We start from the raw sequence: 26,644 nt of genomic DNA on the forward strand, positions 1-26,644 counted from the left end.
AATTTATAACGGTGTGTCGTAATGGGCTAATATAAGTAACAAGGATGTTAGCTTTGACAACACAATGGCCATGAGAGGAAAAGGCTGTTTAAAAAATAAATGGTTGCCTGCTAATCCTGGAATGGAGGCAACGGTAAACAAGGGTGTGTCTGCAATGTCTGTCCTCGTTTTAATCCGACCTGTTTCACACGAGGGAAATTTGGCACCTCTGTTGATAGAGGAACAGATGTATTCACTGGTGGGGGAGCAAATAAAGTTTGCCCTGGGCTGTTTACATCTGCTAAGCTTGTCAAGAGTTTGGCTGCCTCACTGTGAGAGGGCGCTGCCAACACAGCCACACCAAAGGGGCTTTTTTCGCTGCATTTGTTAAAAACTGTTCTCTTAAGAATTTGTTCTCCATTTTTCATAATATGATAACGCACTACTTGGGGAAATTACTCTTGAACACAAATCAGATCTCCTCCAGGCAGTAAAGTCTTTCACAAGGTCCAACGCCACCTGATGCTTCCAGCCTACAGACATCCCTTGAATATTGATGAGCGGATATTTAATAAGGGAATAAAAAATATTGGCAAAGACGCACTGAAGTAACTTTGCGTATGACTTAATTATCAACAGAAAACCACATATAAATTCTATGAAGATAGCAACTTCAAAACAGCAGCAGCCCCATAATGCATGCCGTACCACCAGTGAGGCACGCTGTAATAGTCATGGAAAAGTTAACTACCACAGTACTACACTACTATGACATAACACAGGGCCTTTAATAATGCAGTGCGACTTGGTCATTGCCATTCTGATAATAGCAAATTAATAACACTGTGTCTTAACATGTTAAACTGCCTCTTTTCAGCTTTATAAGCCAAACAAATAGATGTACGCTTAAGTACTTATTTTACACACACACAAGTATTATCTGTCGAACAGTCCGTATCACTCAACCATGTACATCAATGCAGCGTCACTGTGGTAAGTAAGGACACCGGCTCAACACTTTTACTGAGAATCGATATGGCTTTTTACTGCTTTTACGACATGTCATGATCTAAACTATCCAATACATTAGCATGGCCACACGTCACACACATATGGAAACAACAAACAATGGCATCAATAACACATTTCATGTGATGAAGTGCCATGAGATGATTTCATTTGTTTTCAACTCTATCCCATTACTGCCACGGCTTACAAAATGGGAAAAAATGGAGAACGAAGGGGTCAGTTTCCTTGCTGTTGTTTGTTTGTGTGTTGTTATTGTTGCTGCCCTTGCTGTTCTTGCAAACAGCGCTGAAAGAAAAGTGCTGGGCAAGGCACTGCTTTGTCATACGAGCCTTGTCAGAAAACAAAAACACATTAGGCCACAGATTGATTCTTAATGGCTTGACTTGTTGCCAGACAGCAGGCGGGCAGGGCTGCCTATATGCACATGTGATGTGTGTGTTTTTCTGCTTAACACACACACACACACACACACACACACACACACACACACACACACACACACACACACACACACACACACACTCCGCTCCGTAGGGTCTGAGCAAACGGAGACGCAACAGAGCGTGAGAGATAACAGCTGAGATGCGGTCTACGCGACACAAGCCACAGGGACACTTCGAATCCCCTCAACGTATCAGGACTCATGAGATCAGGCAGACTGATAGAGACAGACAGCCAGATAGAGAGAGATAGATATGCACAAATATGAACAGACATGCATACAGTAGGCCTGCAGACAGACAGGCACACACACAGACAGACAGACAGACGGCAAATAAACAGAACGGAAGGGGTGTATATAATAATCGGCATGTATCGATGCATCAATCCTGCGGCCGACGATTGAATCAAATCGTACTGTATCGTGGGGCATTCTTAAGTATCGAAAATAATCGAACCACTGGCTCCTTCCCAATGCCCTAGCTGTTAATGGTGCAACATAAAAGAAGTGGAAAAGTAATTGGGAAAAAATCTAATCAAATTGAATCGTATCAAATCGCTGCCTTCAGAAATCGATATCGACTCACATGGAAGCTGTGAGTTATGCCCCTAAAATATGGTACGCTATGGTACAAACTTGTACAATGCAAAGAGGGAACACATCTGCTCCGTACACAAGCACTTGAGATACAGACAGGCATTAGGGATGGTACGGTTCACAAATGTCACGGTTCGGTCCATATCACGGTTTCAAGGTCACGGTTTTCGGTTTTGTACGGTTCTGTTTTTTTTTTTTTTTTTTTTTTTAAATGTATTATATAAAAATTTGAATGAAAATGCAAGCTTATCATGGGTATGTTGAATTTGACTTCATTTAACCCAACTGAAAGAGGAAAGATATCAATGATTTTAACATGCTTCCATTTATTTCACAAAAAGGGAGAACTAAGTCCTAACTTTTAAGTTGACAAATATTCAAATATTACATGCTATAACACATTTGACGTGTAAAAATAAAACAGCTACTCTCCTGTAGGTAATGGGACTATTAGGTCAGTGTAGTATGACTATTTTGGTTAATGCCACACTGAGAACGAATTGGACTTTTATTTTGATACCGCTTTCTGCGAGTTTTGCGCTTATGAATCAGTTGCTTCCTATCATGAAACTGTCGGCCGTGAGAAGCATAGAAGTAAAATCAGAAGTCAAATTCAATTTTAAGTGAACAAGTGATAGGGTTATGTTATGTTAAAATGTGAAAGTTAAGGTAACAAATAATTTTAAAAGATCGTTTTTTTTAGAAGTGTAGGTCTATGCACAAGAATGTTTCACAAAACTCCTGTGAAGCTGAGCCTTTTAAAACAGTCAAATTTTATTTTTGTTATAGTGTTAAACATCAATGTTAACCAGGCAACAGCACAAAGTCCCCTTCCGTCCATCAGAGTTTAACTAGCTACATATAATTAGGCCTACAGTTGATTGCAGTTAAGGACAGCACAGTGAATCTGATGGATATGTTCAATTATCTCGCATTTTGCCGTCCGGAATCCCCATTCAATGCCACGTGGATATAGCCTACACTAGGCTACTGTAACGTAAGTCATAGTCTACTTTGTTCTGCTAATCTGTCATTGTTTGTAAATTCATGTTCATTTAATTTAAAATGGTCAGCATAAATGCTGGGAACAGTCACTTGCGCTAACGTGGAGAGAGAGGGGGGACAGGGTGACGCTGCTGACCGACCTGCACTTGCTTGTAGGCTACTGTAGCCTGGTCAGCTGGCGCATGCTGTTACATTAGCCTATGTCTTTTCAGTTGGCTGATAGAAATCAGTCTCTCCACACTCAATATCCTACGTAATCTTTGTGTTTTATGCTTGTAAAAGTAGTAGGATTTTAATAGCGTCGTCCGCCGGTGGTCACAATTTTTTTTTTTTTTTTTTTAAACCGTGGGCACCGTGCGGTTGCCCACCCCGTTCCGTGACATGCAAACCGTACGGTCTCGGTTTGCAAAGCAAACCGTACCATCCCTAACAGGCATACAGGCGGATGGACAGAGAGAGAAACAGACAATGGCAACTAACACAGGAAAGCTGTGTGCTGTCTGTGTATTAAAAAGAGGGATCGCTTCGAGCAAAAACGCCAAACGGTCAATCAAACGCTACAATCATGAGCACAAAGCCAGTCTTGTTCTGAGGCCTGTGACACAACACCTCATTATAGCGGACGCATGAACGGCATACAGTGGCCAGGGCCTGCAGAGACAGACAGGCCGCAGTGAGCAACGGACAGACGACACAGACAGAGACTCACTGGACACAGGAAGAGAAGGGGGAGTGTGTGTGTGTGTGTGTGTGTGTGTGTGTGTGTGTGTGTGTGTGTGTGTGTGTGTGTGTGTGTGTGTGTGTGTGTGTGTGTGTGTGTGTGTGTGTGTGTGTGTGTGTGTGTGTGTGTGTGAGAGAGAGAGAGAGAGGGGGGGTGCTGTGTATGTGTGTGCATGTGTGTGCCTGCATTTGTGTGTGTGTGTGTGTGTGTGTGTGTGTGTGTGTGTGTGTGTGTGTGTGTGTGTGTGTGTGTGTGTGCGTGTGTGTGTGTGTGTGAGAGAGAGAGATGGGGGGTGCTGTGTATGTGTGTGCATGTGTGTGCCTGCATTTGTGTGTGTGTGTGTGTGTGTGTGTGTGTGTGTGTGTGTGTGTGTGTGTGTGTGTGTGTGTGTGTGTGTGTGTGTGTGTGTGTGTGTGTGTGTGTGTGTGTGTGTGTGTGCATATGTGCATGCATGTGTGTGTGTGTGTGTGTGTGTGTGTGTGTGTGTGTGTGTGTGTGTGTGTGTGTGTGTGTGTGTGTGTGTGTGTGCGTGCGCGCGCGCATATATGTGCATGCATGTGTGTTTAGCGTACAATAAGACAGGGAGACAGGGAGAGGGTGTCTCTGTCTTAACAGCAACCACAGGGATGGGCGTGGGTGGGTCCATGTCAAGAGACGAGCAGGCTGAGAGGAAAACGAAGGCAGATAGACTTACTGAATGATGGGCAGGAAGGGGGCATGAGTGAGCTTGTGTTTGTTTCTATACTTAATGATGGTGTGTGTGTGTGTGTGTGTGTGTGTGTGTGTGTGTGTGTGTGTGTGTGTGTGTGTGTGTGTGTGTGTGTGTGTGTGTGTGTGTGTGTGTGTGTGTGTGTGTGTGTGTGTGTGTGTGTGCGCACTGTGCATGTATTGGTACGTGGGTGTGCCTGTGTGTGTTTCTGTGTGTGATTATTTGACAGCAAGAGAACTGTCAACAGGGCAGCGTCGGTGATAGATGACAGTTAGACAGCGTGAAGATGAGGCTGCTGCTGGTGGTGATGCTATTGCAGAGATAGAATAGCCACACAACCACTCAGCCCATAAGGCCACAACAGTGACTGCAGGTTAAATTATACGGACACACAGCTCGGTTTGACGGATTTGACGCATTTTCAACAGTCGATCTTGCAATCGGAAAAAAAAGAGCACCTGTTTGGAATTGCCAATCAGGAACACCCACTTGACCTCTCCTCCTGCCGTGATATTGAGTGGGCGTTGAGGAAATACAGTCCTCTGTTGCAAAACAGACAGTTGAAAATGCTTCCAATCTAATTAGAATGGAACTGTGGTGTCCATTCTAATATACAGTACAGTACATCAGGCTATCCCCACACACACATACGAGAGAGAGTAGAGAGAGAGAGGTTCCATTGGCCCATTGTTTCCGGGTTCTATTATTGCAAGGGGGAGGGGGGGGAATCCCCCTTTAGGCAGACCTAGGCAGACCTAAGGACTGTGCTAGGAGTATTATGACACGCCCCTTTAGGCAGACCGGAACCTGGTCATGTTAGGTGCCGATAGCAACCTATTACATTGCCATATCTCTATACTTAAAGAATCTCAGCACATACTGTAGGTGCATCCAGCCAGCCCAGCCCATCAATCCATACCTACACCCAGGGAAAGCCACCCTGCCTCATGCACAGCCTCATTAGACCCTGGTGTAGACAATGTGGGATTTAGCACCAGCCATACATAAAAAAACACTAAAGAAACAGAATAAAACATTACATCTTTTTATATTGGAAACATGTTATATTTTTATATCGGCTCTTGATATTCAGGCCATCCATACATACACCCAGGGACATCCTTGCAGACTCAAACACAGCTTCATTAGTTGCTGGTGTAGCAGACGTGGGGTTTGGCACCAGCCATTACGAGAGGCCTGCTTGCTACAGTAAGGGTTGCCATGGCGGCGAGGTCCCTATCCACGGCGAAAACACCAAACACTATCTTTAAATACGTCCCTGTGGCTTAGGGCAGTCAGGCGTTGTGTAATACATGTAGTCTATATGCTGCTGAAAAAATGCAAAACAAGTTGGCTATATGTGGGTGAAATCATATCTGCGAATGATGCTGGGATTTAATCTGAAGGATGAAGGTTACTTAAGAGTTATTAAATAAGTTGACATCCATTTTTGATGCTGCACCTTTTTTGATGCTGAAATTGGATTTCTGTTTTTTAAACAGAGCACTGGGGGTGTCATTTAAGCTGTGAATTATGAATCCTGGAGTTTGAACATTGTGAACTACACAATAGCTACACAAGGAGCTCCTCAAAAAATATGTTTCCAGATTCCACACATCACGAAAAATAAAAACTGACCACTAAAAGATCCATTCTGGGACTATTCTGTTTGCTGTAAGTCTGAGACTGGTCTGGTTGCTTGCGATTTCCTTGGCCTGATCATTACAGGCACTGCTCAAAAATATCTGCAACTGCTGGTCAAGACACATTACAACACATCACACCAATAAAAACAAATCCAATGAAAACAGTTCTGTTTGCAAGCGGAGGCTGAGGCTGAGACTGGTCTGATCGCTGGCTACTAAGGCTTCCTTGGCCTGATCACTATCCGACGACGAGTGCTTCAGGAATTTCAGCTGATGACATCATCCGTGAGGGGACCATCCCTTCTCTGCGTTCTTGCGTTCTGCCTGACTGCCTCTGGTGCCAAGAGGCGAGGAAACGTGCGTCATATGGATCATTTGCTCCCTGGCTCTGTGTTTTCTTGCTTCCCTGTCAGGCCCGACGGGGCCGGCCACGCCATTTCGTCAGCGTAGACCTTGCACAAAAAGTATTCACAGCAGAAGCATGCAACAAGAACTAGAGGTTTTCCTGTGAAAGGGATTTATTGTTGAAAAATAACCCTATTCATTGGGCAAGAGGAAGCCAAGCAGCCGGAGGACTGACTAATGGCTACAAGCTGATGCACTGGCAGATGTGGCATCCTTACATGGACTGCTGCATACACACTTTACTCGCACTGCACTGCCCCTGAATAGGAGGAATGCTCCTCCATTTGTGAGCAAGAAATACCTGCCTGTCTCTCAGCGCTGCTTTTAGAAACACTTATAACCCAACCCCGGAGGTGGTACACACGTAGTCTTTTTCAATATCAGGAAATACACAATGTAAACCCCTTGGTATTTAAGGGTTTAGGTCAAACCCAAGATCAGAATGTCATCCTTATTGGGGATGTATTTGCTAGATATGTCTGCACTGTGCAATGTGTTGATTCAGCAACAACCAATGCACAGAAAAAAAACTCTTCTGCCCGTTTTTTGCGCTTTGGGTATATATATAGCCTAGTCCACGGCAAGGCATTGCCTGCTTGCCACATAAATCTTTTATGTAAAAAGCATGACATCATGCACCGAGGCGAGCAACTCATGTCAGAGGAGTTTTGTGAGGAGATTGCCTGTCCAAAGCGAGTGCGGAGAGATGCTGTAAAACTACCCAATAACGAGGCCTGTTTCTAGGGAACAGACTAAAGGAATGGCGGGGCTGTGTCTCACGATGAAAAAGCACAAACAGACCCCCACTAAATACCAACACCACAGACAAACACTCGTCTCCTTCAGGACAAACGGTTTGTCTCATCCATCACCAGCACCCTCCCCAGCCCCCCAGCAACTCCTATTGAACCAAGTCACCTTGCCAGCCATGCAGCAAAGGATGCTGGGAAGGCACTCATCACTGGCAAGGCAACAGTGAGAGCAGCAGCACCGAGCAACTGGCCTGGAGCGGGAAAAGGGGACGCGAGAAAAACCTTGATGGAAATGCCATGTAGAACTGGTTTGAGATGCAGGGGAGAGAGGCGGAGGGCGTACAAATGGTGGAGAGAGAGAGAGAAAAGAAAAACAGAGAGGGGGAGAGGGAGAGAGAGAGAGAGAGAGATAGAGAGAGACACACAGACACAGACACAGACACAGACACAGACACAGACAAAGGCAGAGAGATAGGTGGAGATTGAGAAAGAAAGAAAGAAAGAAAGAAAGAAAGAAAGAAAGAAAGAAAGAAAGAAAGAAAGAAAGAAAGAAAGAAAGAAAGAAAGAAAGAAAGAAAGAAAGAAAGAAAGACAGACAGAGCTAGGGGAGAGAGAGACAGAGGAATAGGCAGACATATAGGTGGAGAGTGAGAGAGAAAGAAAGAAAGAGACAGGGGAGAGAGAGAGAGAGAGAGAGAGAGAGAGAGAGAGAGAGAGAGAGAGAGAGTGTGTGTGTGATGCACTGGTTACACTCTCATGGCATTCCAGCATCACAGTGCATTCTATTTCTGCCATCGCTATCACAAAGCATTGGCCCTAAAGGCCCATGGCAAAGCAGCCAGGTTTTATAAGTGCACAGAAAAGCCAACGTGGGTGGGGGTTGGTGCTTTGACCTGTGGGCATTTTGCTTTTTTGTAGGAAGGTGAGTGTGGAAAACTGTGAGCGTTTTTGTTTCTGCGTGTAGTCTGTGTGTGTGTGTGTGTGTGTGTGTGTGTGTGTGTGTGTGTGTGTGTGTGTGTGTGTGTGTGTGTGTGTGTGTGTGTGTGTGTGTGTGTGTGTGTCTCTGTGTGTGTGTGTGTGTGTGTGTGTGTGTGTGTGTGTGTGTAAGAGAGAGTAGATAGATAGAGAGAGAGAGAGAGAGAGAGAGAGAGAGAGAGAGAGAGAGAGAGAGAGAGAGAGAGAGAGAGAGAGAGAGAATGTGTGTTGCGTGTGTGTGTGCATTGAGATGGTTCTGTGTGTGTGTGTGTGTGTGTGTGTGTGTGTGTGTGTGTGTGTGTGTGTATGTGTGTGTGTGTGTGTGTGTGTGTGTGTGTGTGTGTGTGTGTGTGTGTGTGTGTGTGTGTGTGTGTGTGTGTGTGTGTGTGTGTGTGTGTTTTGTGCGCGTGTGTGCATGCTGTGGGTAAGGAGGGTTGGTTTTTAGTGGGCTATTGGTTGAGCATGTGGGTGTGTGCACATGTGTGTGAGTGTATGTGCCTGGGCATGCAAGCTAAGAGGAAAAAGCCCGAAAAGAGAACTGAAACCGAACTCAGTGTGTGTGTGTAAGTGAGTGAAAAGCTAGAAAGCCGCCAAAGTGCCAGAGGTGCTCTTGAGTGACGTGTGTGTACTTGTGACAGCGCGCGGCACATGTGTGTCAGACAAGGTCAGACAGGCCTGCATCGGGCTGGCTCAATGACTTCTCATTTATGGAATGTGTTTGACAGGTCGTGGCACGCACCCCTGCATGCGCATAGGATAGCTCTACTTCCCACTTATAACATGGACGGGGCCTGAAACAAAGTAATCGAACTTAAAAGCCCCCCCCACCCCCCTAAGCAACACATATACTGTGATGATGAGGACCCAGTCCGTTCTGGGTTCCCTCTCTTTCCTGGCCAGGGGACAACTGACCTGACACCTTTGTGCCCCCCTGTCAGCTTCCCTGATGTGGACATGATGATGAAGTGACGACGTGACTGGCTTGTGGACTTCGGAGAAATGAAGGCCACAACAGGCACTGGCTGCTATTTTACCCCTCTATCCCTCCACGCACACACACACTCACGCACACACACACACACACACACACTCATGCGCACACACACACACACACACACACACACACACACACACACACACACACACACACACACACACACACACACACACACACACACACACACACACACACACACACACACCATGCTGAGAGGCAGTGTATGCAGTGCTCCAACCCCCTTATCTCAGCCCTCTCCTCTCCTCTCCTCTCCCTGCGGTGGGCTCTCGACTAGGGAGATGTAATCTGGCTCTCTATTCGCGGCCACCATCGTTTTTGAACCAATTGCTTCCTCATAGAGCGAATTGACTGTTATTGTTGTCGTTGGGGAAAGCCATAATAAGTTCCTTTGTCAACACAAGAAAAATCAGAGTAACAAATAATCCTCGATAGGTTTACAGACTTTAACCCTGATCCTAATGAAAAAAAGAAAACAGTAGCTTTAGAGTTTTTTTTTTGGCCAAACAAGGAAAGTCTTGAGCACTCAAATCCTGCTGAGGAAGTTGTAAGCTTCCTCGCCGGGCAAAATAAACGTCTTTTTGCAATAATCTGCGATAGGTTTACAGATTTTTTCACCCCAAAAGTCCCACACTAAGTTAAAGAATCCTATTATTACTTCGCCACAGGAATGGCAGCAATCTAAATGTGCCCGTCTCCACCTAACAGGGGGGTGGCGGCTGCCAACGCTGTGCGTGCCATGGCTGAACGGCTCTACCCCTCTCTCCAACCACTATAGAACACTTTTCGAGATTGACACATCACACTACGACGTGCATGGATAATGTTCTCTCAAGGCCAGTAAGCAGCTTAGTTATTGCGCTGTATAATCGTGGCTTTTGGGGTGTAAAATGGGATTTAATAGTGCTGATGTTTGTTTAAAAAAAAGTGTTGGAAGGGCAACTGCTGCATTGAGCATTTCGTTTAGGGGACGGCGTTAGCCAAGCGTGGAAGTCATGGATGCTAGCTACTACTAGAACTGCTGCGTTTTCACTGCAGTAGTAGCAGGATGCGTATGTGGGTCACCGTGGTAATGTTCTAAATATGTTGAGTCAAAAAGCAAAGCAAAGCAAAGCAAACCCCTCCCACGTCTTCCTCACACTCCTGTCCCCACACACACCCACATCTCTCAAGATCTATTAGATGCCTTCCCGCTCAGTCCCTCTCGCTTCTGCTGCCTCTCGCCATCTCTCTCTCTCTCTTTTCTTGTCCCACTCCTGTTCTGCTGCTGCCTTTCTCCCTCTTTTCTTCTCCTATGTGCTGTCTCTCTGTCTCCTTCTCTCTAATCTCTCTCTCTCTCTCTTTCTGACTGTCTGTCTGTCTGTCTGTCTCTCTTTCTCTCTCTGTCTCCTATTCTGACACTGCTTTTCTCCCTCTCTCCCTCTCTACCTTTCTCCATCTCTCCCATCCCCCTCTCCCTCCCTCTCTTCCCTGCAGATTACAGATCCCCTCTACGCCGTACCTTGAGGGAAGGCACCTTAAAACACAAACAAAACAATTGACAGTCCGAAGCCAGGCAGCAGCACCAGCTCATTACGAAGCAGAGCAAACAAAAGCGTGTGGCTGAAAATACATGCTGGCTGGAAATACACAGTAACTAGCTGGCTGCCTAGCTGGCTGGCTGTTCGGACTTCTCCACTGAAAGGCCACACTATTTGGACTGGTGTCACACTCGTCACCTGACAGCTGCACTACAGGAGCCCATCTGAGTCAACAAACACCATGGGAAAAAAGCACTAGAAAAAAAGAAATGAAAACGAAAACATTCCCCACAAAATATTACATACACATAATGTAGCACCATATTTGTAACCATTGTAGCTTACTAATGGAATGGTGGTCCGTAAATGATTTAGAGATGCAACAAAGTCAAAAGAATCGTGACATGGAGATTGCATGGAAACGTGCTATAATTGCAATTGAAAGTACTACTGAATCCTTAATGAAGTCTGTGAAACACACGCACACGCACGCACACACACGCACACACACACACACACACACACACACACACACACACACACACACACACACACACACACACACACACACAGGAGTAGAGACAAACATCGGCACAAGGGTCCGAAATCAAGATTTGTAAGGCTTAACGTACAGTATGTGGCTATGCTTTGCCTTTGTTTTGAAATGCAGTAATTGGTTGATTATCTTTAAAAAGAAAAAAAAAGTCTGCATATGCATGTGAGCATGTAGGTTGAGCGTGTCAAATTTACAAGCACAGATCAGCGGGGTGGCAAGTTGTGGAGCAGAGGATCTAGCTCGTTAGCACTCATTAAGCAATCTCAGCAGGCCATGGGTGTTGCAATATGTGCTGCTGGCCAGAATGGTTTTCCAGTTCCATATTTGGAGAGGCAAACGCACGTCATAACATCATGTCATCACAGAAGCACTGACAAACTAGAACCTCTTCCTGTCTCTAGTGGTGGACCACATGAAGCTTTAATTCTAACACCAAGCCATGCTAGTATTATGTAGGGGTGTAACGGTATGGAAATTTAACCTCACGGTTACTGTACACAATTATCATGGTTTTCGCTATATCGCAGTAATCAAAGTTGCGTTGAATATGTTTAGAAAGCATTGGTAGTCCTACACAAATAGAAATAGTTCCAAAAAGGTGTAAGGAGTGTTCGTTATATTTTAAAATCAAGACAAAACCATATCAAAATCCCATTTTTAAAGGCACAATACACACATTGCTTATCATTCTGAAGGAGGAAATGGATACAATCTGTACATTTGATAGTAGAAATGAATTGGTTCAGTAAGTTCACTAAGCATGTACATGTGCACACATATACACACACAAATACACCTCCCTTTGAGAACATCTCAGAGGTGAAAAGGGCTGCGTGGGTGTGAGTGGGAGTAAGAAGACAGGCAGAGAGAGAGAGAAAGAGGAAGAGATCAAGAGAGGCAAGAATGGAAAAGAAGGGAAAAAAGATGAAGGGAGAAAGGCAGAGGTGGGAAGACTGAAAGAGTGAAAGAGATAAAGAGAGAGCAAGAGAGAGAGAGAGAGAGAGAGAGAGAGAGAGAGAGAGAGAGAGAGAGAGAGAGAGAGAGAGAGAGAGAGAGTGGGAGTAAATGGCACACAGCCTTCAGTCTAAAAGAGGGGGATGCAGGATTGGAGCCAAAGACTGAATCTGGATGTGCTAGATAAAAACGGATGGATGGGGGGAAGAGAAGGAGAGAAACACAAAGAGAAGAGGGTGTGTAAAAGAGAGGGGGTGGGGGGGTGGCTCATGGTTGCCCAGAGCAAAGGCACTAACTCACTCACACTTGCCGTTTACTGCAGCTGCCTTCCCCAGTGTATGAATAGTGAATGAGCATGACGGAGCAGTGTGCGTGTGTGTGTGTGTTTGTGTGTGTGGCTTGTGGTGGAGGTGCTACAAGTGAAGAGGGATACCCCCCCCCCCTTCACCAGTACCAACACAAACACATACACACACACATACACACACAAACATGGACACACAAACCCACACACAAACACACGCACATAAGCTTATACACATGCACAAATGCACGCACATGCACATGCACATTCACGCACGCACGCACACACGCACACACGCACACACACACGCACACACACACACACACATACACACACACACAGTCATGAGGAAACTACAGCATGATGAGCCCAGCTCTTGGAAGACCACAAGAATAGAGTGAATAAGAGCCTATTAAGAGAACGTAATGATGAAGAAAAAGAACAAAAAGAAAAGTGAAAAAAAGAAAAAAGGGATCAGTCGCAGAGTTCTAATGAAGGACATAAAAGGCTGGTAATGGAATGGGAAATTGCTCTGGGAGGAGGTCTGAATGAGGCGTTCATTTCCTGCATGGATCTGTAACAATGTTTACCAGTCGCACTTTCACTAAACACTGAGACGGCTATCAGCTTTAATGTAAACACTGTGAGGAGACTGCATGGCTCTTTCATCACAGAATAGCCTATCTCTTGACAATCAAAGTTAGGAAGGAACGTATGAAGTTCACACAAAAATACACAGTGAATGCTGGATAAGACAACCCCATAGTGCCAAGTAATAGAATCTGTTTAGCATGGCTCTTTAATCGCTGCTCCACTCTTGATATTCAAAACTAGCCGCCTGAAGTGTCCCCAAATAAAAACAAACATACAGAATAGTCTACTGGATGAGACAAAGGCATGCTGCCAAGTAGTAGAATCTGTACTGGATCTTTCGTCACAGCATAACTCTTGATATTCAATACTAGCAACTTTTAAAACATTCACAAAAAAAGCATAATACCAATCTACCAAGTAGGCCCAACAGAAGCTGTACCGCACGGTTATTTCTTCATCACTTCATAACTCCTAATATTTAAAAGCCATCAACCTAAAATGTTCACCTGAAAACACAGCAAATGTTGGATAACAAAAACTAACAATACTCAATTAATTATAATAACAACTGGCACACTGCCACTGGATTATCTGTAATACAGCACTCATTGCATCACTGCACACTCAAAACTTCAAAACCTAAAATGTTCACAAAAAAAAATGCTGAATACTGTGGAAGACAAAAACTGCCAAGTAATGTTCTACATGGCTCTTTCATATAATTTCATATAATAATTCTTAACTCAACATTCAAAACAAAACAAAAATACAATGGTCAATAAAAAACAGTGAATAATGACAAAAGCATTCTGCCAAGTCATAGCAGCTGTAGCCTACATTAGATCGAAACTATGCGAGTATGTCGTATCCTTAACGGTCGATCTGCATTCTTGTCCTGGAGGGAAAACAGGACTAGCTTCATTCAGTTTGATGACAAGATAAGAAGACATACTGGTACAATGAAGCAGATATGAAGCTCCACTATAGTGCTGTATGTGCAGCAAGGCTCGGTTCACCGCACATGTCACATGTGAACAGGTTATTCATTAACCTGTAGTGACCACAGCATGAGAAGCAAGGCGTGCAAATGGAGACATTGGCCTCCAACAGCTGGTGCATGTGTGTACTGTATGTGGGTGTGAGCGCACATGCGTGTGTGTGTGTGTCTGTGTGTGTGGTCCGTGGTCCTGCTTGTACCCTGCTCCCCTTCTCCAAGCAGGATGGCACTCAAACACACACACACACACACACACACACACACACACACACACACACACACACACACACACACACACACACACACACACACACACACACACACACACACACACACACACACACACACAGCAAAGCAGCAGGGTAGGTCTCAGGCGCTGCCAGGCACTAGTGAATGCAAGCCAACAGAGTTTAGAGGAGCAGAAGAGAGACAGGCCCATGCTGTGATATCACTCAGGTGAAACATCACTCTCCTCCCTGCACTGCACTGCACTGTATATGACGCATCATTACTGTACATTGGCTGATGTTGTAACTAGTTTCCTGATTATCATAGACTTGCAATCGCGATTCGATTTGAAGCAACGCCGCTGAAGGTGTTGCATCACTCGGAGGGCGCAGCCTGGCTAGTAACTGGGGCTGCTCGATTATGAGAAAAATCAATATCACGATTTTTTCAGTCAATATTGATATCACAGTATTTCTTTTTAAGACAAATAATTGTGCAAAACAATTCACAATCTGCCCTCCCTTCAGCAGTTGGAGTGGAGGGCCATAGACAAACACACAGTGGAGTTCTGCATGAGTGTTGGTTAGCAAGTCTGCTCTGTGGAGGGCAATGAGGGGAATGTATTGCGCTTAGCATACCTACCTTTTGGCAGTATAGACAAATGAAAAAAATATTGTTTCAAATCGATATTATGAAATTTGATATTGTTTGACAGCAATATTGATATCACGATATGGATTCAATATATTGCACAGCCCTAGTTGTAAACTACAAGGCATACGCTGGGCAAACACAGACGTAGTACACTAGTGAACAATGCAGCAGGTGGCAAGCAAATACAGACTCCATTCCAATGTACCTCAATCTCTTTGTTGAGTTCAAACACACGAGTGTTTGTTTAACAGGTAACTATGAAGGGTGAAGCAACTGCACAAGAGATGGCCAATGGAAATAGTCAAAAATAGGCCAATGGTGACAGCATGCTGAAGGGGGGTTGGAGAGAAAGACGTTTTTTATTGCGGCGCATTCATATGCTGTGTATGGATGTGCCACTTCCAAAACCAAAGACATGCAAGCGCAAAGATACAATAAAAATGCAATGCTTGTTTTATGTTATACAGTACTGTATGTGATTAGTGTCACACAGGTCAAACAGGGAGAAACTTCATTCAAAAAAGAACAATGCTGCTATGTATGCTGCAACTGCATGTACTTTGCTACATACAGTGCTATGCATAAAACAGCATTAACATCAAGCATGATACCGTCTTTGAAAAAAATACAAATTACATCAATATTGAAAAAAGAAATGGGTTTCACACCTGTGTGTTTCAACTGCCACCGAACCCAACATGTTCCTATAGTCTAAGTAGGGGTGTCAAACCATGGCGGTATGGCACTGACTCTACATTACATTACTCGCATGGTTGGTTGGTTTGTTTATCGGGCGGTTTGGAAGACACTTGAGCTGAAATTGATACAGTCCAAGAACCACTGCCAACATCATTTCCCAAGCCAGTCAGCATTAGGCTACTTAGCCACACATTAGTACTGCTGACACTGGGCAGAGAAGCACATTCTGGTATTGAACATTATAACACTGTGGAATCAAGAGGGTCCCATTCCGCCTCATTTACAGTATTAAGCAGAAGGTTTCACATTGCATGGATTGCGTCTGAAAGATGAAACTGGTTCAACTGGGTATTTATCATATCAGGTCCGTCTATTGGGATGTATTGGGATCGATATACAGTGTGTTTGGCATAGAATTTATATTCATATTTCCTTACATTACATTTAAGCTTAGCATTTTAACTTAAGTGACTTAGTAAAGAGGAAAACAACATACAAGTTGTGGGGCATTACACAGGCATTACAAGGGTTAGGTACTACATGAACAGCAAGTGTGGATTAGTAGAGAGTAGAGTAGAATAGAGTAGAGTAGAGTACAGTAGCTCTATTGATCCTGAAGGTTTCTAGCACCCTACAGGACTTTTTCTAGGATTTTTTGGCATGAGGGAGCATCATGGCAGGTTACAGGGGGTGAAGGGGGGTGTTCCCCCCCATGAATGAGAAATTTATTAGGGGCACTCAAATATATATATATATAAATATAAAAGTATGAGGGTGCACCCACGGAGGTATGAGGGTGGAGCGCCCCTATTTCCCCGTTCAGAAAAAGCCCTGCCCTATATAACACAGACAACACAGGACAGGACAAATACTGTATATTGCAATGCACACAACTGCATACATACAGACATTGAGACATGCAGTACAGATACAACCACACTAAGTGCAGAGGAACAAGGCATACGTATATTGCCTCAGTCAAAAAAACCATATTGGTTAGCCCCAAGCTGGAAGTAATGACATTGAACTTCAGAACAGGAAGTTTGGGTACAGTATGGATGCAGCATTAGTGGAGAGCCGTCCGTGTCCCAGAGAAGAACACTCATAGGCCTACTGTGGCTTGAGCGTGACCAGACTTCTTTGCATATGTTTACACAGTCTGCTGCCCCACCAGGCTGGAAGACATCCACAACTCCATATCAACAATGACTGAGTGAATCAGTCCAACAGGATCCAAAAGATGTTCCAATAGGTGTTACTGTTCTCCATGTAATGCCAAATGATGTTCCTTGAGCATGCTGAAATATTTGTGCATGGCATCCTTTGGCAGAACAACTGAGCTTCTGCACAACCACAGACAAAGCCGTTCACAGTACACAGCACAGTCACAGACACTGCTCACAGTACAGAGAAACAGAGAAACCGATGCACAGACACAGACCAGTGCACAGTAAAGTCACAGCCACAGACGCAGACACTGACTATACAGTACAGTCCCCCCACTAGTCCACTCTTACAGGTCTGGCCCTCTGGCTCTTATGAGCAAGCACCATGCAGCCAAAGCTATTCACACACACAAACGCACACACACACACACACACACACACACACACACACACACACACACACACACACACACACACACACACACACACACACACACACACACACACACACACACACACACACACAGTGCGCAAAAGCCTAGCCATGATGATGTAGCCTATCCACCTGCACAGCTCTTCCTGACCCAAATAAATTCTACTACAGCATGCTCCTGTTTACACTTAGGTAAACATTATGCATATTGACCCATCAGCTCACATGTGGGCAACACTGTATTATGCATATTGTTGAAAGCCACCACTATGATGCATTGTGATTGGTTCACCCACTCCATTTGCAAGGGTGGTTGGAATTAGAGCCTTACACAATATGTGTCAACTGTACGTACTGTAAATTGCAATATCGGACAATGACATATTGCAAAACACACGTTGCTAGCCATGGCTTCGCAAGTAACAATCTATTTAAGCTGTGCTTCCATTGAAATGCTTCCCGAACTGCATGAACCCCTACTGCCCTTGATGCCCTTCCCCACAGTGTAATGTCTATAGAGCTGCCCAATTTGGGGCCAGTGGGCCAAAGCTGGCACTACAAGATTTTTTTTTTGCCTCTCCGCCTTTGTTCCAACCATCTTATTTTTATCTGCAAGTTGGGTAGTTGTACTATTAGAATGGCTAACAACACTATAGAAAACGTGGTACATTTTCATCAGACTTAAGTTGTGCTCCATGTCGCATGTGTGTATTTGGCCCGCAGGTGGTAAACTCACTATCTTCACTTTCGGTCCACCGTGAGGAAGACATTGGGCACCCCTGCTTCTACAGCATAGGAGGGAAGGCAATTAACGTAAATCGCTATGCTGTATATTTAAGGTTTATTCATTGCCATTGCTATTATCACATACAGCAGATGTTTAATATCACACAGACACTGTGTATGTGACATCGCTATAGCCTTAATGCATGTCAACACAGCTTAAGTGCATAATCTTCTGCTAATGCATCCTGATGGGCAGTACCACTGTGACCTTTACCGAATGTTACGTAGTCATGAAACCTGAACACCACAACAGGTGGAATTATAAAGTAGCTATGTGATGCATTGGCCACAAGATAGCAATCTGATTTTGCAAAGCATGTATTTTACAATCAAGTACTAAGGGCAATGTTAGATAACATGATTGCACAGGAGAAGTCAACTTCACAGAGCATGACAAAGGCAACCACTGCCTCTTTCAGTTTTACAGTCTCCAAGTGTTGTGATCTAGTTCTGTCAACACGTGTACTGACTCACTATGATGAGATGGACTGCACTGTAAGCGTGCTTGTTGTTGCAAGTGTCACAACCTAGTGATCCTGTTGTTTAGGCGGTGGGTCCATTCCATCCCATAATTTCTCATGGTTAATGAATGAAACAGAACTGTGTTTATGATTTCCCTACACTATGACCTGTGTTGCTTGGTGAACTATGAAAATGCTTCATACGGAAAAGAGTTACTGACAAAGATATAGATACATTCATCACATCGCACTGCCGCAGGGGAGACATGGGGAAAAAACTAGACAGTGATTGCATTAAGCAATGTTTTAAGATGACTTAAGTTGTTTTTTTTTTATTCTGCCGATTATGCAGCTGACAACACACCGACTACTCCCCATCTCGTCTTCCTCTGCATATGAAAATCTCTTCTGTAAACATACCAGGCAGTGTAGGCCTACTCCATGCAAGCCAGTCAACTGCTGTACCTGTTCTTAAGATACACTGTATACAGGGGCGTAAAGTATACCCCCGCAGCCCCCGTGAGGCAGGGGGACCCATACAAGTCGGGGGGCCCACATGGTACCTTGACTTGAAGAAACGGGCCCCCTCCACAAGATATTAGGCCCTCTTTTTTCGTTCGGGGGCCCATTCTTGGTAGCTTGCAGGGGGGCCTGAAGTACTTGTGTTACGCCAGTGACTGTATATAAACATTAAGCTTGTGTTTGCCAATTATTGTGTTCATAATCTGTTATCCAACAGAGAACATTTTTCCAATGCACTTTTCTTCAACTTCATCCTTCATATTTCACATACTTTCAGCACTAAGACTTACAGGCAAGCTTATGTGAATGGTCTGCTGAACATGCTCACATGCTCACAAGCTGAATGAATGGCTGAATGAATGGCTGAATGAATGGCTGAATGAATGAATGAATGAATGAATGAATGAATGAATGAATGAATGAATGAATGAATGAATGAATGAATGAATGAATGAATTTGAAATTGCACTTTTGGAATACTTCTGTATGTAATCCGACTATGTTAATACTGTAATGGCATCATAGAAGTAACTTATTTAGGGTAGCACTAGGTCACACAGCATTTAACTCAGAGTCGGTCCGCTCAAGCTGTATATAGGCTATATTTCACAGCTTCCCTAGTAGACCGGTGTCTATCTATCATAAAATATCAATAATAAAACATTAGTAGACAGAGTTTCCGAAAGGGAAAGTCATGCATTCCAGGAACACTCACACATATGTGCTTTAATGAGCCACTAATGGCCCATTAGGGCTGCCTCTGCCAAGCCAAATACAAATACACACACTTAGGAGATGATGCAAATTAGGACCAGATCTCAGTTCCGTTGACTTTCATTAGGAAACTCTCTCTCTCTCTCTCTCTCTCTCTCTCTCTCTCTCTCTCTCTCTCAATCAAATGAAAATGAAAGCCAATGCTACTAAGTATGTACATCGCGAAGGCAAATGATGAGTGTCCGCCTCGTCACTGTGGGCTATGAAGTCACCGTGCAGCAACACCCCCATTCATACACTTCCCCCTCTCTCTCGCTCACTCACGCACACACGGTACCTCGGAACCTGAGGGCGAGTTCTATGATGAGAGGCACGAGTGCAGGCATCTCGGACGACCTTTTGCCCGTTTAATAGGCTAAAGCTCTAATACAAGCAATGGATAGTAGAGCATGGGCGTTGGCATAGTCGTGCAAAGGGTATAGGATCCTCCTCTGCGAAGAGAAGGCGCCTGGTATCTTGCCCGAACAACTTCACAGCTGTGTTAGTTTCCTGGGCGGTGGGCACAGACAGATACACTATGATTTGACACATAGCATACTCCAAATTGTGTCATTGTGGTAGGCTACCAATGAATACAAACCGACAAGCAGAGAGCGACGTAGGCTACGGCACATCCTTTCAAAGACATTCAGATGCTGGCTACTGTGTCATTTCCAGCGTTCTGGAATTCTGTACTCTCATAATAACATTGCGGCACAGAGAAACAACACACACCTGTGGTATAACGCATGTTATAACGTTATAATGTGCAGCGCAAAAGCAGGAGGCCACTGGACAGATGTTTGAGCGACCACCGTTCATTCACCTAAATGACAAGGGCCTATATACTATGTCAACTGGTACCCCCTCCCCCCTTTTCGAAGTGGTGGCTCACTCACTTACCTGTATTATGACGGTGTCCTCCCGAGACCCACTGATACGGTTCTGCTCGCTCTCCCATCCTCCGCCTATCCTCCCAGATCACTCTCCAAGCCGACAAGCCGGTGTCGGGGCGAACGGATAGCCTCTTCAACGAAAACAGTGCCCAACGCGTCCCCAAATACACGCCACTACCCGCCTGTTGGGTTGACACTCAGGAATTCAGGTCAGGCGATTCCACGGAGCGATGGCTGTGTCATTTTGATACGTCCCAGAACGCACAGCCAGTTGCCAAGATTTGGCAGTCACACATCCCTTTTACGGGCACACTTCAATGCGTCGTTCACTGCTTGCTCGGTTTCTCCATGTCAATTAGGCTATGTGTGGCGAGTCCGCCAAATCACTCACTCCATAGGCAACGAAGTCGAGTCCTTACAGGCACCAACATCTTGCAAACACTCCGAACAGGCTTCAGTTACAAAATATGCATTACTACAATAATTGCCGCCAATGTGACAGAAGTCCCGAGGGCAGCCTGTACAACCAGCGGTGGAGGAATTGGTACCCGTATAGACTAGAACCTACCCCTCCTTCACACATTTTTCATAGGAAAAGAGATATTGAGGGTATTCTCGTTTCCATCTCCGGCAGCTGGGGTGGCTGTCTGTAAACGGTTGCGCAAATCACGTAGCTAACGTCATCCTTTGGTTTACCACAGCTCCCGTTGGGCATGCGATATTTGCGTAAGTCTTTGCGCCCTCTCTCCATTTGGGAAAACCGCAGCCAAGCGGCTGGATTGCGCGCGACAGGCTTTGTGAATAGCAGGGACTCTCCGAAAAAGGAGATAGGGCGTGGGGCTGCGTCATTTCCTGAGATTCTTACACCTTTTAAATAGAAGGGTGTGACTCGACATTGATGGTACAAATGATCAAAAACGGCAATTGCCTGTTAAATTCATACCATGGTACAGGTGCTGTGTCATACACCACGTGGCGAAACAAAAACTACAAAAAACACCATATTTATGCTTGCAAATAGCCTACCAGGCATACCTAAAGTGAAATAATATTCATACATATTCATAGCATTCATAAAAATAATGCAGACTATGTAAAACAATGGTGCTAGTCATTTAGAGTGATGCCATAGTTTTGAAAAACATGAAGATCCTTGTCATGGTTCTCTAATGGTACTCTAAAGAATATCTTTAAGGAGATCCATGTCACCACCACTGCCCCAATCAATTAATTTACTCCTGTGTTCTTCATGTCTAAACAGTAACTAAGGAAAGGCTAAAAGATATACGTGGAGAATTAAAATAAAAAGCCATCTTCACACCGGGCAATTTCAATCATCCCATGGCCCTACATCTAGGGCAGTCATGAGTAAGCAGTTAGGGTGTCAGACTTAGCCCAAAGGTTGTCGGTTCGACTCCCGACCCGCCAGGTTGGTGGGGGTGGGTAATTAACCAGTGCTCTCCCCCATCCTCCTCTATGGCTGAGGTACCCTGAGCATGGTAGGCCTACCGTCCTGTCGCACTGCTGCTATTCAGGCGCCATTGGGGACTGCCCCATTGCACGGGTGAGGCATAAATGTAATTTCGCTGTGCGCAGTGTGCAGTGTTCAGTTGTGTGCTGTGGAGTGCTGTGTCACAATGACAATGGGAGTTGGAGCTCCACAGTTGGGCTTTCATCTAAAGGAAACATACCAATTGAGATGCTCTAATAGTTGTTGTAAATGCTTAATAGACTATTTGGGGATATTGGAGATGATTATTATTGTGTAAGACAATTTGCAAGCCAGAGTGTATCCAGGAACCCCTGGGATGAATAATAATAATGCTTCTTTGTGACAATAGATTGCTGTGTATAGCCACCTTGTGGCCATTTTAGTACACATCTATTCTCGGCACTCTACCTGTGACGATGCGGTTACAATCAGCCAGCTCTACACAAAGTGGGGCCATTTTTGTCATGACAAAAATGACAAGGCATTAACTCCACGTTTTTAAAGACAAATGCCTTTGGCTTTTTAAAAATATATATTTTAATACACGTAGCAGAGGTGTCAGGTAGCTTCACCTGTTGTATGAGGTTAAATAAAATCACAAGGTTATATTCCATTCATGAGAGAGATAAACCTTAACCTTACATGACCTTACTCTAAATGAACTCTCAGCTTAAAATGTATGGGGGCATTGGAATTAAATATTAAATCACTCTGTTTAACACACACACACACACACACACACACACACACACACACACACACACACACACACACACACACACACACACACACACACACACACACACACACACACACACACACACACACACACACACACCTTACACCTTGAGGTAGGTTGTTATAGTATAATACAGCATCACTACATGCTTGCTCATATCCATTTGTCTGTGTTATCTCTGTTGCACATTAAGGTAAGTGATTTTGGAACGGATGTTCCCAAAATCTAAAATGGCAGAGTCCTCAAATTCAATTTTTGGATATTAGATGTCAGTAAGTGAATTACATGATTGCATGGGTTATTTAATACAGGAAAAGACAAACTGTTCCATAACTGTTAAGGTTAACCCCCCGCAAGTGCGGGGAAAATGGTACATCCCGGACTGTCTCACCGCCTCCTTCCAGCCTCTCTCTGCCTCACCAGTGTCCTCCATCACTGCGCTCTGCTCCATTCTGTCTCCTTGAGAATCAGACTAGGCCCCTTTTTCACAGTACCAGAGCCGGTGTCCGTGGATATTTGGACCACTTGCCCTGCCTACAGTTGAAGAAAAAGGCAGAGCCACAGCAAGAGAAAAAAAGGTATGTCATAATAATTCCTGCACCTATTTTTGGTGTGGTTTATTTGGAGTGTGTGATGGGGATTTGGATGCGGAGAGGTGGTATGGCCTATGCAGCCCCCCTCTCTTCACTACATAACACATGCATCCTCATTGACACACTATGATGCAGCTTTCTTTCTTTTCCTCTCCCTTATTACCATGCCTTTGTCTGCATCAGTCTCTGCTTTTCTTTCTGTTTTGGCTATTCTTCCCTCTTTACTGTCCCTCCCCCTGCTCTCGGTTAACGAGGCATATGACTCATGGTATTTTGCAGTGAAAACCAGGGGGGTTGCAGGGATGTGAAGAATAGCTGACACAGTTTGAGTGCCGATGCCTGGCCCTCGTGCCACGGTTAGACTACCGCCAGTATCAGAAAATGTCCCATCCAGCAACCAATTAGTCCTCTCCAAAGTCTGACAGTGAACTCTTTGTAATGGTGGCACTGTGAGCTGTTATCTTGGAGAGCTGAGCACACAAGCAGACAGGAACACTGTGTGACACACAGGCTATATTTTTCCATGGAATTTTTTTTCACTTGTTATGGGGTTAAAAATACAGTGGCTTTGGCGATCTGCCAGCAACTCAAAACCGCAGCACGTCCCACAGAGAGTGCACACTACATAAAAAAATGTCATGTGTGTAAGTCAAGGTCAAATGTGGAGTTTGTTAACAGCCTCTGCAGTGCATGAAAGGATAGGACATCTCATGCATGAACGGATGTGTATTCAAAACAGTATAATAGCAAACATCAAATGACCTCAATCTCAGACCCTTCTCATTTTTTACTCTCTCATCTCGTTTAGCCTTTCTACTTTTTTCACCCTGTACTTTCTGCCTGTCTCTGCAGCCACACCCACCGGACAAGCAGACTGACACAAGGCCCTGACACACAGCCTACCCAAACAAACCAGCCAGCCAGCCAAGCCAAGCTTAGTTTTAAGCTTCACCAGTCCTCAGTGCTCATGGAAGCCAAAGCCAAGAGTGGGGCCCCCAAGGCCAGCTCCAAAGCAGAGAAGAAGGAGCCAGCGGCCCCCGTAGCGCCCCCTGCTGAGCCAGCACCCCCAGCAGAGCCCGAGCAGCCGGCCGAGGAGACGGCGCCCGAGCAGCAAGAGGCCGCCGAGGGAGCTGAGGCAGCAAGCGCCTGCGACACCCTGGAGAGCCTCAAACCCTTTCTGATTGGTGGAGCCGTCATCGCCCTGGGGGCCATCCTAGTCGGGGCGATATTATTGGCCAAGAAGAATTGAATGACTTCCTGTTTCCTGCCGCTGCATCATGCAGCAGCAGCAGGGTCGTGGGTCATTCTACTGAGCGGGTTATAGACTATCATAGAGTTGGTTATTTATATTTTGGGGAGGGTGGGGGAGGGCGAGGGGGGTGATGAGTCACTGCGCCTCTTTATTTCCGCACTGATGTTACGCTTAGCTATTAAGTTAACAGCAAAGTACAACCTTGCAGAGGGTCTCGTTTTGCTTTATTTGTGATCAGTTCACTCAGATAGACACCTTCAGTCTGCCAATTTGCACAGTCTGTCATGGATCTGCACACGGTTACATGTATGCACACTCGCTCACACAACACACAAACATCTGCAGTGCAAGTAATATCCAAATCAAGCCTGGTTGATCTACCAAGTGTTCAAACTCAACTCTTGATGTTTTCTGTGTTATTAATAACTTATGTTACTTGACAAAGTTACATCTACAGAGAAATGTCCATTTATATGGTTATATGGCTAAAATGCCACCCTTTATCTATTGTTCATTTGTCCCAAATTTCCCTAAGAAGTATTGAAGGATGCATACATACTTAATTCACAGCCATGCTTCCCCTGGTACAGGCAGTAACTCTACACTGCAGATATCCAGTAATTTATCTCACAGCCTATTGGTGTCCTAAGTAAACATTCATTGCAGTTGACATAGCCAAATCTGGGAGAAGCTCTGAACTATCCAAAGTGAAGAATGCAATTGTTATTCAGGCATGTCCATATTGAAGTATTTCATCACACTGCCAGCCCTAGTGCTGCAAAGTGACTACAACTAAACTGTCTCTTGACAATATGTATGGATTTGTATTTCATAACCTTTAAACAGTTAAAGTCAACACAGTTGTTTGAGCCTGATATCAACTAAAGATGGCTTTATGTGTGTATGTATGTACTATATATGTGCAGTCAAAGCTGTGAAGCAAGTGCGGTTAGTGGCCCAAAATTCTTTCCAATGCTGTGCCAAGATATTTTCTGTGAGATATAAATTATGATAATCCAAGGCTTTATTTTTTTGTTCTTGTTCCTTTCCAGTTACTGCAAACCATCCAACACTTCAGAAGCCTTGTAAATATTTTATAGTTTACTTCTTTTTGTTAATACATGTCTTAATATCGCCTAACACTGCACTGAAGGAAGGATATTGAATCTGAAGGTTTCAGCTCATTTTACTGGTTCCTCTGACATTACTCACATTTTACAGCACTGCCTGCAGGATTACAAATCAAAATTTCTATCTTATTTATATTATATTCTTGAGTTTATATAAAGAAAAACACTTAGATACGATACTTCAATGTACAGTGCTCATGTACAAAGAAAACAGTTAGTTTTTGACTATATTTTTCTTTACGCCCTAAAGCCATAAAAGATGCCAAATGATAGTAGATGGTTTCCAATTGTTTTCTAAAGCAAGGGGCCGAAGAGAAAGACAGCTTTGGCTTTTGATGTTTGCTTCCAAATTTATGAATCACTTGTGAAAAAAAACACTGTCACAGTGTGAGGTTTTACAGAAGCAAATGACTTCTGGACATAACAATGATCTGAGAAAAATTCTTGAATGCTTACAAAGGCTATCTATTAGACCTTCTCAAATTTGCACAATAGGGGACTGAATTCTTTCCCAAAGCTTTTATTGCGGCCCCTTTTGAATGGATGTGGACACACAAGATTAAAAAAACAACCCCGAAATAGACTAGGGACATCTCTTCTCCACTCTTCCTTTAGACTGCAAGGATTAGCACTTTATGTT

General features: G+C 44.4%; 2 protein-coding genes across 3 annotated transcripts in view; one reads left to right on the top strand and one right to left on the bottom strand.

Annotated features, from left to right (window-relative positions):
- Positions 1 to 21,454, bottom strand: part of dagla (diacylglycerol lipase, alpha) — a 69,161-nt gene extending 47,707 nt beyond the window's left edge. For both annotated transcript variants that reach the window (XM_063188435.1, XM_063188434.1), the window contains exon 1: positions 20,806 to 21,454. The gene's annotated coding sequence lies outside the window, so the exon portion shown is untranslated. The remainder of the gene's footprint in view (positions 1 to 20,805) is intronic.
- Positions 21,455 to 23,466: 2,012 nt separating this feature from the next.
- LOC134439046 (cell cycle exit and neuronal differentiation protein 1-like) lies at positions 23,467 to 24,956 on the top strand. The gene is made up of 2 exons (XM_063188861.1): positions 23,467 to 23,607; positions 24,475 to 24,956. The coding sequence occupies exon 2, from the start codon at positions 24,590 to 24,592 to the stop codon at positions 24,869 to 24,871; it is 282 nt and encodes a 93-aa protein (XP_063044931.1). The 5' UTR covers positions 23,467 to 23,607; positions 24,475 to 24,589; the 3' UTR covers positions 24,872 to 24,956.
- Positions 24,957 to 26,644: the final 1,688 nt, after the last annotated feature.

This window comes from Engraulis encrasicolus, chromosome 22, assembly GCF_034702125.1.
Source record: "Engraulis encrasicolus isolate BLACKSEA-1 chromosome 22, IST_EnEncr_1.0, whole genome shotgun sequence".
NCBI classification, from domain to species: Eukaryota; Metazoa; Chordata; class Actinopteri; order Clupeiformes; family Engraulidae; genus Engraulis; species Engraulis encrasicolus.

Bases quoted from the DNA above. Each gene is read 5' to 3' on its own strand.
- LOC134439046 (XM_063188861.1), top strand. From the start codon at position 24,590: ATGGAAGCCAAAGCCAAGAGTGGGGCCCCCAAGGCCAGCTCCAAAGCA.